Source organism: Colobus angolensis, unplaced genomic scaffold, assembly GCF_000951035.1.
Source record: "Colobus angolensis palliatus isolate OR3802 unplaced genomic scaffold, Cang.pa_1.0 Scaffold202, whole genome shotgun sequence".
In the NCBI taxonomy this organism is placed as follows: domain Eukaryota; kingdom Metazoa; phylum Chordata; class Mammalia; order Primates; family Cercopithecidae; genus Colobus; species Colobus angolensis.
In genome coordinates, this window is record NW_012115178.1 from 2956986 (window position 1) to 2977620 (window position 20635).

The window sequence follows — 20635 nt, forward strand, 5'->3', positions numbered from 1 at the left end:
GAATATGTCAAACTGACTAGTATGAAAGAGGATAAAATCAGATTGAGTTCCTTGTGAGCCTAGTCACAGCAGAATACATGAGAGAAAGGAAGAGTCCATGTTCTCAAGAAGCCTTTTTTAGCCATTATCACAGATTCTGGGAATTGGTTTTCTCAGCTGCTATACCCATTCTGGCCAACTCTCATTCAAATGTCATGTAGATTATATTCTATTTGTATAATTAAATGTGAAATATATCCTAAGGAACAAATTTCTGTAAATGAAAAAAGAACCACTGAGCATTTGTTGATGTAGTATAAAGAGTACCAAACCAATTTAATTTTATAAAAGTTAAATTAGGAAAGCAGTGCATAGTAAAAATGTTAAGTGCATGTGTTTACAGGGCACTGAATTATTTTGGGCTGAATAAGTAAATTGACAATGAAATCATTGGGTGAATAGACAAATGGGTCAATATCGTTAGCATTGACTTAAAGAATGGGTTTCTAAGCTATCTGTAATTCGAAAAAGAATGTGAAAATCATCACAATCTGTTTCATAAAACATCCCATCCTGTTACTGTCACAACCAAAAGGTGGTTGTTACCACAAAACAGGCAGCATGATCCTGCCCACATCAAAACCCTGGTTTGAGCTGATCTAAATCCCTATAGACTTGGCAGTGAGGCTTAGAATTCCAATCCTAAGAAAAAATGAGAACAGAATCTTCAGACGAGTGTGACATTTTTTGTAATTGTCAGAACATGACTGTAATAACAGAAGAAACTAACAAAAACAAATTTTAAAATTCACTGGTGTGAAAACAAAGATACAGTGTAATAAAACATCTCAAAAGGGCAGTTAGTATTATGAAAGGAATGGGAGAGTCGTTTATAATAAGCTAAAAAGGATTGGATTCTTCCATCTGGGAATCAATACAGATAAAGTGGTATACAATGAAATAATAATAGACTTTGTCACTACATGCTAGAATACATGAAGAAAAGGTTCTTCCTGAAAAGCCTAAGAGAGGTATACGTTTATGACTAATTGATTTAGAGAATACTGCTTCCTAATAATAGGCAATAAACTTCCACAAGATATTATGCCAAGCAACTATAAAGATTAAAAATATAAGTAAATGCAAAAATTTAGACAGGTGCCAAATACACAGGGGGGTTAAGAAATTTTGATATTGTCCAGGCATGGTTGCTTATGCCTGTAATACCAGCACTTTAGGTGGCCAAGGCTGGTGGATCACTTCAGCTCAGAAGTTTGAGACCAGCCTGGGCCACATGGTGAAACCCCGTCTCTACAAAAAATACAAAAAATTAGCCTGGTGTGGTGATGTGCACCTGTAGTCCCAGCTACTTGGAAGGCTGAGGTGGGAGGATCACTTGAGCTTAGGAGGTTGAGGCTGCATTGTGCCAAGATTGTGCCACTGCACTCCATCCTGGGTGACAGAGTGAGACCCTGTCTCAAAAAAAAGAAAAAAAAAATTGTGATATTTTGTTACTGACCCTAATCTTGAAGTTGAGATGAAAAATAATGACAGTAATAATAAAAATAATAGCTAACATTTATTGAGTACTTACCATGTTCCAGAAATCATTCAGAGCCTTTTTCAGTGGCTCACACCTGTAATCCTAGGACTTTGGGAGGCCGAAGCGGGCGGATCACTTGAGGTCAGGAGTTCAAAACCAGCCTGGCCAACATGGTGAAACCCCGTCTCTACAAAATATTAGTGGGGCATGGTGGCACACACCTGTAATCCCAGCTACTCTGGAGGCTGAGGCAGGAGAATTGCTTGAACCCTGGAGGCAGAGTTTGCAGTAAGCCAAGATCACACCACTGCACTCCAGCCTGGGTGACAGAGAGCAAGACTCTGCCTCAAAAAAAAAAAAAAACACGCATTTTTCACCTATTATCTCACCTATCCTCATTAGAACTTTCTAAGTACTAGTATTATCGTTCTCATTTTATAGATGAGGACACTGTAGTGCAATGAAGTCAATTAACTTGCCCAAGGACACACAGCTAGTAAATGGCAGACTTAAGATTTTAACTAAAGGCCAAGTTTTTTACCATTATGCTGTATCAATTAGGGCAAGAATCATTCCCTTCATGGAATCCCAGAACTTAGAGAGTTAAAGAAACGTAAGTCATCTTAACAGTGGAGGAGAGGCAACCAAGAAATCTTGTGACTTCCCAAGTCACACTACTTTTAGTAGCAGAATTGGAACCAGAAACCTACTACTGCTATGTTCCTGCCTGGTGCTCATTCCAGCATACACATTGCTTCCACATTTCTCTGTCATAAACACGTGGATGGCTACCTTGTGGATCTTACTGAAATGTTTCTCCAAGCTATGAAAGTTCATTGATGAGTTCCCTTTACTTTGACTTTATAACTCAAGGCATATTATTGCAGATGGATATTTTTTTACTTAACTTAGGAAAAAGTAACTTTTTCTGTTTTGAAAGCATTTCTTAATTTGCTAGGTGAGGCGGTTGCCTGCATTCTCATCCTTCTCCTCTTCCCAGATGGACAAATTGATTTGGAAGCAATGAAGAGATTAGCAAAATGCTAAAGAGATTAGCAAAGTATACTAATTTAGACCTGACAGATAATCGATTGTATCCATTTAAAATGCTGTAACCTAATTCTAGATGCATTTTTATCAGTTCATTTATTAAATGTTTTCCTTTCATTTCTTAATTGAATAAATTAAAATTAAGGCAAGATATCAGATAGGTTATCTTGCCTTTTAAGTCTGGCTGGTTGTGGTTTCTTGAAGCAAAGTGTTGAAGGATCCTTACACTGTGTTTGGGTTTACTGAGAGTACTATGATTGATTAGCAATGTCCACCATTGGGTACAGGACTGAATAGTAGCAACATGTGTAGCGTATTTGTCATGAATCAGGTTTTGATAGGACTATCAGCACTCTAGAAGAGAATTAGTTTCTCTGGTATGGTAATTAAGAAATTGGGCATTGAAACTAGACTGCCTGGGTTCAAATCCTGTAGTTCCCATACTTACTAATCATGTAACTTTATAAAGTTACATAACTTTTCTGTACCCCAAACTGCCAATCTGAAAAATGAGGGTAACAGTAATGACCTGATAGACCATTATTGGGATTGAGTAATTTCATCTAAAGCACTTAGAATAAAAGTTAGCACATAGTAAGTGTTCATTAAGTATTAGGGGTGGTTGTTATACATTCTACAAAATGGGTACATTCATTAAAATAGGATACTCTAAGCCAAACTGACCTTCTAAAGAGAAATTCCACAGTCATGGTAAAGTTCTATTTTTTTAATAGGAAACTGATGACTATAGATATTTTGATCCCAAAATGCTGCGGGGCAATGACAGGTAAGCAGCTTTTGTCTTGTTTAACTTGTTATGGATTTTTTCCCCTCAAGAATGGAAATAATTGATTTTTTTATTATATAGTACTAATTATTAAAAATCCAAACTATATGGAAAACTCATAAGGAAACAGTATGTATAATCTCATTATCCAGAGATATCTCTAGTAATGATACTTAGCATTTAGATGTTTTTCCTGCCACATATACACACACACAAATCCATTCAAATGTTTACTGGTGTTTTTATGAAATCGTGGCGGTATTAGAAACTAATTGTGGGTGAGGGAAATTTGGATAACATGTGTTTTTAAATGAATATTCTTATTGGACCAATTGAAAAAAATAGGAGCTTTATATTGGATAGCAGTTGTTTGGTTGTTTTTTATTTAACTGGTCCATAAAATGAAAGTCTCTGGGAACCATTGCTATATAACACCTTGTGTCAATGAAACATTCTATAAATAAATTCTGCATTTTATCATAGACATTGGATGGTAAGATACCCTTATGGATATTATTTTTCATGATTTAATTAGCGGTGGTATGACAAATAGCCTACGAGATACAGAAAAAGAATAGGCAGAATTGGGGGTGGGGAGCCGGGAATAACTGCCTTGGAATGATTTGTCTGTAGATGAAGCTGGTGAAGCTAGTTTCTTGCCTCTTCCTTATGTTTGGGATCTTCAGAACTTTACATTTGCTCTGTCCCAAGCTTTCACATCTTTGTAGATGGTGTGAAAATAATCTAGTCACTAGATTAAATTGTTTGATAACTTGAAATCTTATTCCCTTTTCTGAATTTACCAAAAACAACAAGCAAAATTGCATAAGAACTGCCAATAGCAGCTGCTGTTGGCAAGAGAGAATTTGATAAAGAATGGATTATGGAAAGGGGGATGAGGATTGACTACTAATGGGTACAGGACTTCTTCTAGGGGTGATAAAAATGTTCTGAAATTATGCAGTGATGGTTGTACAACTCTAAATATACTAAAAACCACTGGTTGTACACGTTACAACAGTAGATTAGCAACTTTTTCCTATATTGATGATTCTCCAGCTTACATTTTTTTCCTTCCTTGCATTTAGCTATCAAGTAGATACACAGTTAGCCCTCAATATGCATGGGTTCCTCATCCATGGATTCAACCAACCAGGGTTCAAAAATATTTGGGGGGAAAAACGGATGATTGTATCTATACTGAGCATGTACAGACTTTTTTTTTCTTGTGTTTATTCTCTAAGCAATACCTAATACAATGTAAACTATGTAGTTTGTTATACTGTTTACATAGCATTTACATTGTATTAGGTATTATAAGTAATCTGGAGATTATTTAAAGTATATGGGAAGATGTGCATAGGTTATATGCAAACACTACACCATTTTACATAAGGTACTTGAGCATCTGTGGACTTTGGTGTCTATGGGGGTTCCTGGAACCAGTCCTTCATGGATATCAAGGGATACGTGGCTTCTTGAAAATTGACTGAGAAATGTTTAATCCTTAATGTAATTTATGCATGGTAATAAAGAAGAATATTAGCATTGATAAGACAGATAAGCTTAGAGTTTCATTTTTAACAGAGCCTTCTCCTGAGCTATCCCATCACAGTTAAATCTTGGTGATTAATAACTAGTAATACTATTCTATAAGTCTTATCTGTCCTCATCCATGTCTACTCTTTAAGGAACTGAAACACTGAAGAGGCATTTCAGTCAGGTGGACTTGTAGCTTCTTCTGTGGAATATTCAGACAGGCCATAGAAATAAGGAAAAGATTATAGAACTGTGTCATCAGCCTCTGAACAATTAAGGAAAGTTATAATAGCCCTCTTTTCTCAGTTGAGATTTTCAAAAATTACTTTTGGGAAAAATCTAAGTTGTCCTTTTAAGTCATATTGTACAGCCTGTTTTAGCACTTAAATGTAAGTCTAGACTCGCACAAGCTTTGAAAAATGTCTTTATTATGTATATTTTTATAATACTTTGGTGTCTAAGAGATCTTTAATAAATAAGCTACAGCAAAATTCAGATCCCTCCTTCCCTTCCCCGTTTGCTTCCTGAGTTGTTATTCTTCCCATACATGTATTTATACAGTTTTTCCACAAATGTAGATATCCACAAACTATATATAATATTGAGTGTGGTAAAAATTTACCACATAAAATATATGCCTTATCCATTCACCACATACCCAGACTTATACTTCTCCTCATGGGAGCTGCTGCTCATCTAGAATTTTTCTTTTTTTTTTTTTGAGATGGAGTCTTGCTCTGTCACCCAGGCTGGAGTGCAGTGGCCGGATCTCAGCTCACTGCAAGTTCCACCTCCCGGGTTTACGCCATTCTCCTGCCTCAGCCTCCCAAGGAGCTGGGACTACAGGCGCCCGCCACCTCGCCTGGCTAGTTTTTTTTGTATTTTTTAGTAGAGACAGGGTAGCCAGGGTTAGCCAGGATGGTCTCGATCTCCTGACTTGGTGATCTGCCCGTCTCGGCCTCCCAAAGTGCTGGGATTACAGGCTTGAGCCACCACGCCCAGCCTAGAATTTTATTTTAAAGTAATAGGTTGACCCATTTCCTTTTAGACTCTGAGATACCTCCCTCTTCTAGCTTCTTCCTATGAAACCTAGTTCACTACCTGGCTCTGCAAAATTAAAGGACCCACGCCTCTAAGGCAGTGAAGGAGGTAGAATGGTAAATACTTATCTAATAGTGCATGTGTGTGTATTTCCCATACCTATTTTATTCATAATAAAAGCCATGGGTGAAATTTTCAGTACGGTTTTTCTTTATTACAGCTCAGTTCCCAGAAATAAGAATCCATTCCAAGAGGTAAGTTTCATATAAAAATTCTCTGTTCCTAGAAAGGAAAGATGAAAGGTGACCAATCTTGAAGACTGTCCGTCCCAAATGTGGCTTTATGATGATTAGTGTATGGTAATTTTGATAAATCCAGCTGCGTATACCCAAGATTCTTGTCAAAAAATTTGGCCTAGCAATTGTAATTTTCTAATTTATAAAGCTGCTTATATTTATAATATTTTAAGCTTAAAAATAACTGACAAATAATTCACAGGAAATGAAGTCTTTCAGATTGCAGTGAGAGTTTTTTACATGTGTGGAACCTTTTTCTGAAATTGGATTCCAAACATTTGTGAAGATATCATGACTGTTTTCATTTGAAATACAAAGAAGCTTCTCCATAAAAAATACAGTAAATAACATATACTGGAAATTATAGTTATTTTCCTCTAAATTGTTTCTGAAAAATCTCTTCATACTACTAAAGAGACATTAGAAATTTATAAATTGACTTTTTAGAAATATTTCCTAATAATTAAAATAGCATCAGGTGCTTAGAATATGGCTTTTGGCTAGCATTTTTTAACCTTAATTTTAGAATAGGTTTCAGACTAAAAACCATGTTGCTTTTTTTTTATCTGTTTGCATTTTAGGCCATTGTTTTTGTGGTGGGAGGAGGCAACTACATTGAATATCAAAATCTTGTTGACTACATAAAGGTACATTTTATTTAGACTTTTTATTCTGTTGTTAGATGGTTTCATAGGTAGAACACTAGCATTCTCTGATGGCTATCCTGATCCTTCTATAACTTCTAAAAGGTAGTTTCAAAAATCATGCATATATGGTTTTTAAATGTTTATTGTTTTCCTATTCCTATCACACTCATTTCTGGCCTAAAATTGCACTTAATCTAGAAAACAATGTATCTTATTGATAAATGCACTTTGCAGCTACCTGTCTTAATATAACATCAAATGCTTAGAGACCTCAAGCAAGCTCTTCAAAAAAAAAAACAAAACTCTCATGAAATGATTTACAAAACTCATTTATCTGAATAATATGCACTTTACTCCTATTAACTTAAGTCAGCAACATACTTCGAACAAACTTGGGGTTTTTTGTTTTGTTTTTTCAGCAAACAGGAGCTATAGAGGTAGCAAATGAAGGGGAGTGCAGGGAGTGGCAGACAACTAAGCAAAAAGGAAGGAAGGAAGGGACATACTTTGAAAAGGAAAAACACTATTTAAAATTCAGGGGCAACAGAATTAGCTATTTTTAGAATGTCATTTTGTAATCTTCATTTATTCACTTAACATTAAATAATGATCATTCTCTATGTCCTTATGCCTTAATAATGGTAGAGGGTTATGGTACAATGAAGACAAAAACACACAGGCAAATGCCACAGAGCTCCAAAACAAATAACTATACTTGGGATTCTATCTTAGTTTCATAGGACGCGCTTCGTCTTTGCATCGTGAACCACCAAGATATATGTGAGATACATTAGTTTCAGAAGAGCCCTAGTCTTGTATAAAGGTTATTTTTATTTTTTTAACTTTTAAGTTCAGGGGTACAAGTGCAGTTTTGTTATATACGTAAACTTGTGTCATGGGGTTTGTTGTACAGATTATTTCATCACTCAGGTATTAAGCCTAGTACCCATTTTTATTTTTCCCGATCCTCTCCCTCTTACCACCCTCCACCAGACCTCAGTATGTGTTGTTCCCCTCTGAAGTGTCCATGTGTTCTCATCATTTAGCTCTCACTTAGATATCGTGCGGTATTTGGTTTTCTGTTCCTGAGTTAGTTTGCTGATGATAATGGCCTGCAGCCCCATCCATGCCCCTGCAAAGAACATGATCTTATTATTTTTTATGCCTGTGTGGTATTCCATGGTGTATATGTACCACATTTTCTTTATCTAGTCTAACATCATTGGACATTTAGGTTGATTCCATGTCTTTGCTATCATGAATAGTGCTGCAAGTGAACATACCTGTGCATGCATCTTTAGAATAGAATGATTATATCATTTGGGGTATATACCCCAAATCCCAGTAATGGGATTGCAGGGTCGAATGGTATTTCTGTCTTTAGGTCTTTGAGGAATCGCCACACTGCCTTCCACAATGGCTAAATTTACAGTTGCATCAACATTCCAAACAGGGATGTGTATAAGTGTTCCTTTTCCTCCAAAACCTCACCAGCATCTTAAAGAAAAAAAAAAACAAAAGCATGCTGACTGGTGTAAGACGGTATCTCATTGTGGTTTTGATTTGCATTTCTCTAATGATCAGTGGTGACAAGCTTTTTTTCATATGTTTTTGGCCACATGTATGTCTTGTTTTGAAAGTGTGCATGTCCTTTGCCCACTTTTTTATGGGTGTTTATTTTTTTTATTTTTATTTATTTATTTATTTATTTTTGAGACAGAGTCTCACTCCATCGCCCAGGTTGGAGTGCAGTGGTGCCATCTCGGCTCACAGCGACCTCTGCCTCCTAGATTCAAGTGATTCTCCTGCCTCAGCCTCTCAAGTAGCTGGGATTACAGGCACGCCCTTCCACACCCAGCTAATTTTTGTATTTTTAATAGACACGGAGTTACACCATGTTGGCCAGATTGGTCTCGAACTCCTGACCTCAAGTGACCCGCCCACCTCAGCCTCCTACAGTGCTGGGATTACAGGTGTGAGCCACCGCGTCTGGGCTGGGATAGTTTTTTCTTGTAAAGCTCCTTATAGATGCTGGATATTAGACCTTTCCTGGATGCATAGTTTGCACAAACTTTCTACCATCCTATAGGTTTTCTGTTGATAATTTCTTTTGCTATGTTGAAGCTTTTTAGTTTAATTGGATCCCATTTGTCAATTTTTGCTTTTGTTGCAGTTGTTTTTGGTGTCTTTGTCATGAAATCTTTGCCCGTTCCTGTGTCCAGTATGATACTGCCTAGGTTGTCTTCCAGGGTTTTGATAGTTTTGGGTTTAACATTTAAGTCTTTAATCCATCTTGAGTTGGTTTTTGTATATGGGTGTAAGGAAGAGGTCCAGTTTGCGTTTTCTGCATATGGCTAGCCAGTTATCCTAGCACCATTTATTGACTAGGGAGTCCTTTCTCCATTGCTTGTTTTTGTCAGGTTTGTGGAAGATCAGATGGTTGTAGGTATGCAGTCTTATTTCTCGGTTCTCTGTTCTGTTTGATTGGTCCATAGGTCTGTTTTTGTACCAGTACCATGCTGTTTTGGCTACTGTATAGCCCTTTAGTATAGTTTGAAGTCGGATAGCATGATGCCTCCAGCTTTGTTCTTTTTCCTTATGATTGCCCTGGCTATTTTGGCTCTTTTTTGGTTCCATGTGAATTTTAAAATAGTTTTCTCTAGTTCTGTGAAGAATGTCAGTGGCAATTTAATAGGAATAGCATTTAATCTGTCAATTGTTTTGGGCAATATGGCCATTTTAATGGTATTTTTTCTTCCTATCCATGAGCATGGAATGTTTTTCCATTTGTTTGTGTCATCTCTGATTTATTTGAGCAGTGGTTTGTAGTTCTCCTTGTAGAGATCTTTCACCTCCCTAGTTAGCTGTATTCTTGGGTATTTTATTTTTTTTGTGGCAATTGTGAATGGGCGCTTCTTCCTGATTTGGCTCTCGGCTTGACTGTTACTGTTGTATAGGAATGCTAGTGATTTTTGCACATTGATTTTGTTTCCTGAGACCTTACTGAAGTTGTTTATCAGCTTAAGAAGTTTTTGAGCTGAGACTGTGTGGGCTTTTCTAAATATAGGATCATGTCATCTGCATACAGAGACAGTTTGACTTCTTGTCTTCCTATTTGGATATCCTTTTCTTTCTCTTGCCTGATTGCCCTGGCCAGAACTTCCAATACTATGTTGAATAGCAGTGGTCAGAGAGGGCATCCTTATCTTGTGCCAGTTTTCAAGTGGGAATGGTTAATACTCCTCTAGTTTCATAGCAGAAATTAAGTTGCATGACCAGGCTCAAAAGCAGAAACCAAAGGAACATGACAGAAACCAGATGCAAACCATCTCTATAAACAGTGCTGACAAGCTAGTACAAGTTGCCCCCTAGTCTTGACCCTAGCACAGGACTATATTCATCACTACTTAGAACATTTCATTCAGGTTTGGCCAATAGTTAGCAACATGACTGGTTCCAGGTGTTCCCAGGGATAAACACATGGTTGCAACAGACACTTATGCATTCCACACACTCTTACCCTTAGTTAAGCTTTTTTAATCACTTGTCATCATTCTTCTTTTGGCATCTTTTACATTATATAACAGAAAAACAAGAAGATAAACACCAAAATACTAATCATTTGTAGTGACTGAAGTAGATTTATAACTTTTTAAAAAATTGCAGTTTACCATAGTCCAGTGAAAACTTGTTCTTAATCATGTACAAGCTTGACGGTTTTTACCTCTTTCTACCACAGAAAGTTCAATTTTGTGAAATTTTATAACAATTAGTAATCTAGTTCTTTCTCTGATAATCTGGCCTTTTACCAGAAGACCATCTTGTAGGGGTTTTAATTCAGTTTCCTTATACATTTGCTCATTCATTTGGTCATAGGATTTGTTCTTACGAACCTCACCAGTGATACCAGTATTGCACCACATAGCAATTGCGTTATGATTTAGATTGCTTAGAACCTCACCAATGATACCATTTGCACCAAGTAGCAATTACATTATGATTTAGATTGCTTACTAAATGTTTTCTCATCTTTCTCAACAAAATGAACTCTTGCTTATATACCAAAATGTTATAATTGACTGAGGCACTGTAAGTTTCCCATAAATTCATTCTTTTTGCTAACTCTGCCAAGATACCAGGCCATTTTCTTTGCCCTACTTCAGCTTTTAATTGAGGAGCATACTTAATCCTTCTTGAGTCTGGGTGCATGTGTCTTCCCATCTTTATGTAACTGTTGAGTTTGTTTTATCATTTTTCCAGGCTGCTTGCCACCATTTCCCTTCCTCCTGAAATAACATTTCTTGTAAACAACCAATAGGTCATTAAGTCATCTTCCTCAGTATGTCTCTTTTCATTAAAGGCAAATTGGGCTTACCATGGGACTCATAGAACTGTGCCCGTGTTTCTGCCTAAATTGGTTTAACCACCAAATACGTTGTTGCCATTGATTTTTTATTGCTTGAATATCATTTGAATATATCTTTTGGATCCAAAATCTTTCAGGAACCTTTTGAGAGATGGCGGGGGGGGGAGACAAAAGTTTTCAGTTCCCCGAGACAGTGTCATATGAGTAGTAATTATTCTCAGCAAAACAGCAGGGCTATCAGTGGTAAGTGGGGAAGCCCACCTAGTTACCCCTTACTTGGTTTCAGTACCAAGAATTTTTTAACCTCAGTGCCTTCCACCCACAGAAACAAGGTCCATAGGCATTAGAGCACACGACACTATGACTAGTTGGAAATGCAGCAGTTATTTTATGTCTGTGTTTCTGGACACCTTTCTTAACAAATCATAACTGTGTTTAATAGTTACATGGTGGTCTATGACTTCGTTGTTCAACAAAATCGTTTGTGTGCCTTTCAGAGACAACAGTGTCCTAATTTTGCCTCCCCAAAGCGGTTCTGTACAATAGATAAAACCAACAGGAGCCAAAAGGCAAGCATTAGAATTATTCTGTTTATCTTCAAGATGTTATTAGCATCATCAAGATTCAGATAAAATTCTGCAGATTAAATTATTAAATCTCCTGCAACCTATCTTAGACAGCTTCAAGTAAAGGAGACAATTTCATCAGGTCTTACGGGCATCTATAAATATAGCTGAGAGCAGTTTCTTGCGCCCAGGCTTTTACAAGATACCAAAATAATGTTAACTTTCTCTTTTGCATTATTTACTTATTGGCTCCCTTTCTGAGAGTAAAGACTTTTCCTCCTTTCTCCTGTCGTTAGTTTTTTACCCAGACCTCGACCCCTGAGTTAGCAACCATCAGATTCGGCAAGAGGAGCGGACAGCAATGTGAGAGTGGCCAGTGCTTTTCCCCTTCGTCCATTCCCAGTCACATGAAGTTGGGGTGAATAACTACGAGTTTATAGGACTGTCTTGCCCACATGTGAGGAAAGATGCAAAAAAACAATTCCAAGCTTAGATCAGTGAAAATAAAAACAGTCCATTCCATCATTCCTCAGACAGTTATATTTAGAGGTATTATCTTCACGTCATGTTTGCAACTGATCCTTCTTTCTGAGCTTGTAAATGTAATCCATATCCATGTTCTACGTGATCAGTCAGAGAAAAAGGAAAATGTTGAGAAATATGGAGGAAATTGTTATCAGTTCCTGTGTTGTTATTCTACCCTCCCTTATTTTTCTTGAAGTATCTCTATAATCTATTTAGTGTTGATTCCCCCTTTAATTCCATGCCCTTTATGTTTTGACACACATTCCATCATGCAAGTAACTCTGTCTCTCATTAGCAATTTGAAAAGTGTTTCAAACATTTGCTCCAATACTTTGTGTTTGGTGAGGTATATGTTAGTGTGTGGTAGATAATGGTGGTTAGCACATTGCTGAACTGCACCTGCAGTAAAGTGAGTTTCTTTATCAGATCATACGTAAGTAGGAGGTCTAAATTGAAATGGTTTCTGCTGTGGCCTCTAATAATGTTAAAGGTGATTCCTGCAGCTACCAGGTATACACATCCAAATGAGTGTCTTTTCTAGACAAGACCTGTTGCTGTCCACATGGAACCATAGATTATGGCCACCATAATTCTGTGTGAATGTATGTTTTCACTTCTTTTAAGTATATCCCTAAGAGTGGAATTGTTGGGTCACTTAGTAACTCTGTAATCATTTGAAGAACTACAGACTATCTTCCAAAGCAGCTGCACCATTTTACATTCCCCCCAGCAGTGTATGAGGGTTCTCACTTCTCCACTTCATTACTAACACTTGCTTTGTTCTCTATATTTTCCTGATGACTTACGAAGTCAAAAATGTTTTCATGTGTATATTGGCCATTTGTATATCTTTGGAGAAATGTCTGTTTAGATCCTTTTTTTTTTTTGAGACAGAGTCTCGTTCTGTCATCCAGGCTGGAGTGCAGTGGTGCAATCTCGGTTCACTGCAACCTCTGCCTCCGGGGTTCAAGCGATTCTCCTGCCTCAGCCTCCCAAGTAACTGGGATTATAGGCACGTGACACCACCACCCACCTTGGCCTCCCAAAGTGTTGGGATTACAGGCTTGAACCACCACGCCCGACCCCTCTGTCCATTTTTAATTGGGTTATTTTGCCTTTTTATTATTGAGTTGTAAGAATTCTCTATGTAATCTTGATACAATTCCCGTATCAGATATATGATTTCCAGATTTTTTCCCCCATTCTCTGGGTTGTCTTTTCTCCTTTTGTGACGGCGTCTTTTAAAGCGCAAAAGTTTATTTCAGCAAAGTCCAGTGTATCTCTTTTTTTCTTTTGTTGCCCGGGCTCTTTATGGCATATCTAAGAATCCTTTGCCAAATCTAAGGTCATAAAGATTTGACCCTGAGTTTTCTTCTAAGAATTATATAATTTTTTAATATGGTATGAAGATCCAGCTTCATCTTTTTGCATATGGCTATCCAGTTGTTTCACCGCCTTCTGTTGAAAAGCCTATTCTGGCCGGGCGCGATGGCTCACGCCTGTAATCCCAGCACTTTGGGAGGCCGAGGCGGGTGGATCACAAGGTCAGAAGATCAAGACCATCCTGGCTAACCCAGTGAAACCCCATCTCTATTGAAAATACAAAAAATTAGCCGGGCGCGCGGCGGGCGCGTGTAATCCCAGCTACTTGGGAGGCTGAGACAGGAGAATGGCGTGAACCCGGGAGGCGGAGCTTGCAGTGAGGCAAGATCGCACCACTGCACTCCAGCCTGGGAGACAGAGCAAGACTCCGTCTCAAAAAAAAGAAAAAGTCTATTCTTTCCCCCATGTAATGGTTTTGGCAACCTTGCTGAAAATCACTTGATGTGTATGGGTTTATTTCTGAACTCTCAGTTCCATTCTTCAGATCTATAGGTCTGTTCTTGCGCCAGTATTATACTGTGTTGATCATCATGGCTTTTTTAGTACTTTTTGAAATCAGGACACATGTGAGTCCTCCTACTTTATTGTTTCAGCTTTTCTGGGTCTTTTGCAATTTTCTATGAATTTTAGAATTTGTGAATGTCTACAAAGACTGAGTTCTTATAGGGAGCATACTTAAATCTGTAGATGAGTTTGGGGAGTATTTTTATCTTAATTAAGGCTTCCGGTCCATGAATATGGGATGTTTTTCCATTTATATCTGTAATTTCTTTCACTATTTTGTAGTCTTCAGAGTATATTTTTATGCTGTTATGAAAGATACTTTCTTAAGTTCATTTTTGGATTCTTCATTCGAAGTGCTTAAAAATCCAGCTGATTTTTATATGTTGATCTTATGTTTCACAGCCTTGCTGAGTGTATTCTAATTGTTTTTAATGGATTTTTAGAAATTTCTATATACAAGATCATGTTATCTATAAATAGATATAGTATTGCTTCTTTTCTGTCTTCTGCAACTGCCCTGGCTAGAACCTTCAATTCATTGTTGAATAGAAGAAGCAAGAGCAGACATCCTTGTCTTCTTTCTGATCACAGGGGCAAAGCATCTAGTCTTTGACCATTATATCATATTTTTTTTATATTATTCATAGATGCCCTTTAGATCCATTAAATTTTTAGTAGCTACTAAGCCCCCCAGTTTAATTGTCCTGAGAGGATTTTTAAATCCCTTAGTTTTTGTCGTGAATAATCCTAATCTTTTCCCTACCATTCAGCCCTATTAAGAAGGAACTGAGCTAGTAGGTCTATGACAGCCTTCCTCACATCATTGGAAACCTCTGTCAGTACAGTCTCGGAGTATGAAACTGAACATGCAACTATGCCTACATGAGACGTGCAATACAGAATTAATTAACATGACCCTTGGTTTATAATAGTCCACGACATAAGGGGCAAGTGCCAGAAAATACTGCTGTAATTCTGATTTATTTAGTAATGTTGTTAATCTAACCCATAATGTAAATGCTATTTGGCATAACTTTGGTATAATTGGTAAAAAAATAATTTGATTTTATCAAAACATTTGATAATACTGATATTGGCGAATTGGGAACTTGACTTAAAACCGCAAGGTATTCTCTTGATAGAAGGTGATTGGTTAGAGAAAGAACTACATTGAGTTAATTTTACATTGAATCACTATATTGGTACATTTTATAAAGTTCGATTTTTTTTTTTTCTTTTTTTTTTTTCCTCGAGACAGAGTCTCATTCTGTCACCCTGGCTGGAGTATAGTGGCGTAATCTCAGCTCACTGCAACCTCCGCTTCCCAGCAATTCTCCTGCCTCAGCTTCCTGGGTAGCTGGGATTACAGGCACGCACCACCACGCCTGGCTAATTTTTGTATTTTTAGTAGAGATGGGGTTTCACCATGCTGGCCAGACTGGTCTCGAACTTCTGACCTTGTGAACCACTTGCATTGGCCTCCCAAAGTGCTGGGATTACAGGCATGAGCCACTGCACCCAGCCCATAAAGTTCAATTGTTAACAGAGAGGGAGTAAAGGGGTCATCAAGCGTGTACATGATTAAGAACAAGTCTGCACTGGAATGTTTGGTAAACTGCGGTTTCTTTAAAATTACACCTACACTTCATTGGATGGCTAAAAACAATTAGAAAAGAATGATGATGAGTAATTTGGTTAAGAAAGCTTGGCCCAGGGTGGGGACTGTACAAGTCAGGATTAATCTCAACTGGGCTACTGTACCCTTGTGCTTATCTCCAGGAATACTGAGATCCATGGAGCTGATGTTCGTTTAGCCAAACCTGAATGAAGTACTAACTAGTGATGAATTCTAGTCCTGGGCTAGAGACTACGATAAACCGGGGGACAACCTTGCGCTGGCTTGCCAGCATTGTTTAATAGAAAATGTAAAGATTGATTTTACATTTTGTACCTGGTTTCTGCAGTTGAGTCTGGTCATGCAGCCCAATTTTGCCTACCTGACCAGAGAGGCATAAAAGACCTCTCCTTGAACAAGAATCAGGTTCTCCTGGGAGCTATGCCTAGAAGTTCTGAACCCCTCTAATGTTTCCCTATGCCTGCTTTCTCCTTGTAGACTGTGACCTCTACCTTTAATTAATGCCTGTTAGCCACAAGAATCCCAATTATATGACCCATATACCATCTCATTTTGAAAAAAATCTGAGTTGTGACTTTTTATTTATTCTCAGAGATGGCCAGCTAGGACATGTACTCAGCCACTAATGTTTGCTCAGCTTATACATCACAGAGTTGTGTGACAAAGCCATCATTCCTCTGTTCTTTGATGAATCATCAAATTACTCTGTGCTAGAATAAACTTTTTTTGTATTACAAAAGAAATCTCATGAATTTACCTTCAGGTTCACAATACATACAAGAAATTAGCAAATCCCTAGTAGAGAGGTTTTGGCTGTTGTGATTGGGTTCCAGCATTGTAACTATTACTTTTATTCCTGAATTTGACAACATGGGATGAGATGTATTAACTTATAAATACCGTGTTGCTCAAGTGGGACTAAAAGCACAATCCATGCTACCTGCACCGTAGTCCACTTTCAGCATAAAGAAACTCGAATGTATTCAAGTAGTAGACCTCCTACACTGAAAGAATGTTGTTCTAAGATTTTATAGGTAACTGTTGCTCCTGTGAAATTTGACAGTCAAATTCCTTCTATTTTTAGTGTAACAGGAAATGGCACCAATAGTATGCCATAATATATATTTTGGGGGACAAAAATACCATGCTCATTTCACCACTTTATTCGTCTTCATTTCATGCAATTTTTAGGTAGATGTGTACACTAAAATCCAACACTATCCCAAAGAAAGACTGTTAACAACAACAAAAAAACAGCATATCAATCTCTTTTCTTGGAAATATTGAATATATTTCTTGTTACTTGTATCTAAGTTCTGAGTCTGATTTTTACAGGGGAAACAAGGCAAACACATTTTATATGGCTGCAGTGAGCTTTTTAATGCTACACAGTTCATAAAACAGGTAAAGTATATACCTTTGTTGTTTGTTGCTATTGGTATTTTTCAAAAGAGAGAAAGAAAACCTCTTACTCACCTGAACCAGCTGCAACCAAAGCCATCCAGCTATACCAAGATAAGGTGTTGTCATGGACGACTAAGAAAACCTTGATAAGTAATAACGTTTCCAGTAGGAGTTTGCCCATCCTTCCAGAACTGAAAGCCTTTTCTTTGGCTTTTAATGATCCTTTAGAAATACAAAAATATATCAGACCTGTCAGTAGTGTTTCACTCATGTCATTTCTCTTTACATTTTCACGAAGTTAGCACTAATTTTTTTAATTCCCAGGGTTTTTGTTTTCCATCAATTGAACGTTAACTAATAATGTTTACATTTTTTTGCTATGACAATGTTTATTGCAATTCCATTTCCTTTTCTTTTTCTGGGTAGAGACAGTCTCTCGCTATGTTGCCCAGGCTGGTCTCAAACTCCTGGCCTCAAGTAATCCTCCCGCCTCAGCCTCCCAAGTAGCTAGGATTAAGGCATGAGCCACCATGCCCAGCCTTCAGTTTTTAAATATCTACAAACGTTTAACATTTGAGTTAGTGGTGAACATTAAGATTTATTATTCTAGGAATGTAGTGAATAAAATAGGAAGTGTAGTTTATTAAGGGGTTTACAAATATGTTTGAATGTTTCTTTTGTGATCTTTTTTAAAAGTTTGATGTATGATTTTGTGTTTTATTTTGTTTCAGTTGTCACAACTTGGACAAAAGTAACACACAAAAACCTTACTATGATAATCTACTTGGATAATCTACTTGGAATGTGGATAAATGTAAAAAGAAAAGTTAGAAGAGCAGCATAACAGTGTCCTAACAGTGAAAATCAGTTATTTGTTAATTTTTAAGGAAATTCTATACTTAATATGTATTGATTAAAAGAATAAAACATTTCAGAAATAAAATTTCCACGTTGTTCTTTTTCTCGGTTTGAGAAAGTACTTTGGAAGTAAGGCAAGCTCCATCTGAGTATAATATTAAAATACTAATAACTAATAGGTTATGATTGAAGCTGTTGACATTTTAAGGTTATCATATACAAATTTTATTTGGTTCATGAATCCCCTATTTGTATGCATTTTAATTAATTGTACAACTACTTTCTCATATTTTGTTGGGTATCCATGTTGCCTCTAGATTTTAGATGGAGATTTTAAGCCACTTTAATGTCTCTACTTCTGGCACACCTATGTACATTTTATCACATAAAGTCTCTCCTTCATATAGTGGTGATCAAGGCAACACTAACATGACTTGGAATGGACATATATACAAAACATTCATCTCAAAGTTCTAAATAATATGTAAAAGTTAGTGTTAAACTTGATTACAAGCTTCTTTGGTATGCAGTACTGACAAAGAGTATTGATCAGTCATACTGTTCAGCACGTCCATAAGATAAAAAGCCAATTGCTTGAAAGGAATAAAAATAAACGTTTCGTATTTTAAAGGCCAGGGAACATTCCCTTCTAATGAGCCGCATATCAACAGGAATCTCTGATGTTACAAACAATATACTGACAATACATGCAAGATTCACAGGTCAAGAAAAATAATTCTAGATAGGTAAGGGTCTGTTAATCTTATTCCTGAGACCAAATGTAAAGTGTGTGGAGGAATGGAAGGACTGATTATACATCAAGCAGTTTTTGTTAAGTAACATAAATAACGTTTATCCTATGCAGCTAGCTAAAGTCATATCCCTAAAAAAGGAGCCTAGAAAGTACACAATCCCAAAACGGTAAGCCTCTACCTCACTGGGGTATGAGCTGAACAAAAGAATCTCTAGTCAGGGTCCAGATTATATTTTTTTAACTTAATTCAGATACAAATAAGTAATCAGGGTACTGAAGTTTGATAACACCAGTAATTATAGCCTAGAAAAAAATGTTACAGCAAATGTTATCAAATACTAGCCTTGGCTGTTTAAAAAAAAAAAAAAAGGCACTGCGGAAATGTGTTCAGGACAAACACAAAATGGCAGAGAATAGCTCACACCAAATACGGTATTTCCTCTCTTAGTGCCAGCAATGTGCGTCACACATGTACTTTATTTCAGTGTTCATCAAGCTTGCAAAACTTCCACACTGCTCCTGACAGTGTACTGATAGTATTTGAAATGTAATTTCAGACTTCTCCTGCACATTAATTTGTTTAAATGTTATACTGAGTCTTTGAGACATAAATATAAATTTTCCATACATTAACATGTCAAAAATATCTATTTTCCAGAAATAAAGTATGACAGAGGGCTAGAGAGGAAAAAAAAGATGAAATTTAGGTATAAAAAGTCAAGATCCTTTCTGTAAAGAAAACATTGGGCCCGGCATGATGGCTCATGCCTGTAATCCCAGCACTTTGGATGGCCAACGTGGGCGGATCGCCTGAGGTCAGGAGTTCGAAACCATCCTGGCCAACGTGGTGAAACCCTGTCTCCACTAAAAATACAAAAATTAACTGGGCGTGGTGGTGGGTGCCTATAATCCCAGCTTACACAGGAGGCTGAGACAGGAGAATCTATTGAACCTAGGAGGCAGAGGTTGCAGTGAGCCAAGATCACACCACTGCACTCCAGCCTGGGCCACAAGAGCAAAACTCCACCTCAAAAAAAAAAAAAATTAACTGGAGAAAGATTTTGTGAGTGTACAGATATAAAAGATGTTAGAAAATACCTAAAGGATAGAAAAATATAAAAGCATATTTGAAAAAACCTAGAAGTTAAAATACCTAAAATTTAGCTCAGTGGATGGGTTTAGCAACAGATGAAATGTGACTAAGAAGAAAATCTGAATCAGAAGATGGAGCAAAAGAAATTATCCATGGTGTAACACAAAGAGATAATGGGAGCAAAGGAAAATAAAATAGATGAGTAATGGGAAGGTCAACCAGACTAGGCAACAAAGGAAGCCCCCCACTGCCTACAAAAAATAAAATTACCCAGGCTTGGTGGCACGTGCCTGTGGTCCCACCACTCCAGCCTGGGAAACAGCAAGACCTTATCTAAAGATTGGGAAGGTCTAACAGTCATCTGGAGTTCCCAAAGGAGAAAAGAGAGAAAATGTGGCAGTGGTAACACTTGAGATGATACCTAATAATTTTTCAAAATAGACATCTCCTAGCAGGATAAAAAATAATAAATCCACCCCTTGGTATCATGAAACTGCAGAATACCAAAAATAGCTCTTACAAAAACAGCACAAGAAAAATAAGCTTCGCTTCTAAGGAGGGAGGAGGAGGAAAGAGCTGACTTCTCAGGTGCAACCGTGAGACATAAAATTGTGGAATGGCATCTTTGATGGAAGTAAACTGCCAGCTTTTATGTTAATGTCTA

The 20635-nt window shown here is 37.2% G+C and overlaps 1 protein-coding gene across 5 annotated transcripts in view; it reads left to right on the forward strand.

The window, feature by feature from the left end:
* Positions 1-18222, forward strand: part of SCFD1 (sec1 family domain containing 1) — a 103989-nt gene extending 85767 nt beyond the window's left edge. For all 5 annotated transcript variants that reach the window (XM_011941845.1, XM_011941849.1, XM_011941850.1 and 2 more), the window contains 5 exons: positions 3307-3359; positions 6160-6193; positions 6817-6882; positions 17198-17266; positions 17998-18222. In XM_011941845.1, coding sequence (XP_011797235.1) covers positions 3307-3359; positions 6160-6193; positions 6817-6882; positions 17198-17266; positions 17998-18021 — 246 coding nt within the window. In that variant the 3' untranslated portion in view covers positions 18022-18222. The remainder of the gene's footprint in view (positions 1-3306; positions 3360-6159; positions 6194-6816; positions 6883-17197; positions 17267-17997) is intronic.
* The last annotated feature ends 2413 nt before the right edge of the window (positions 18223-20635 follow it).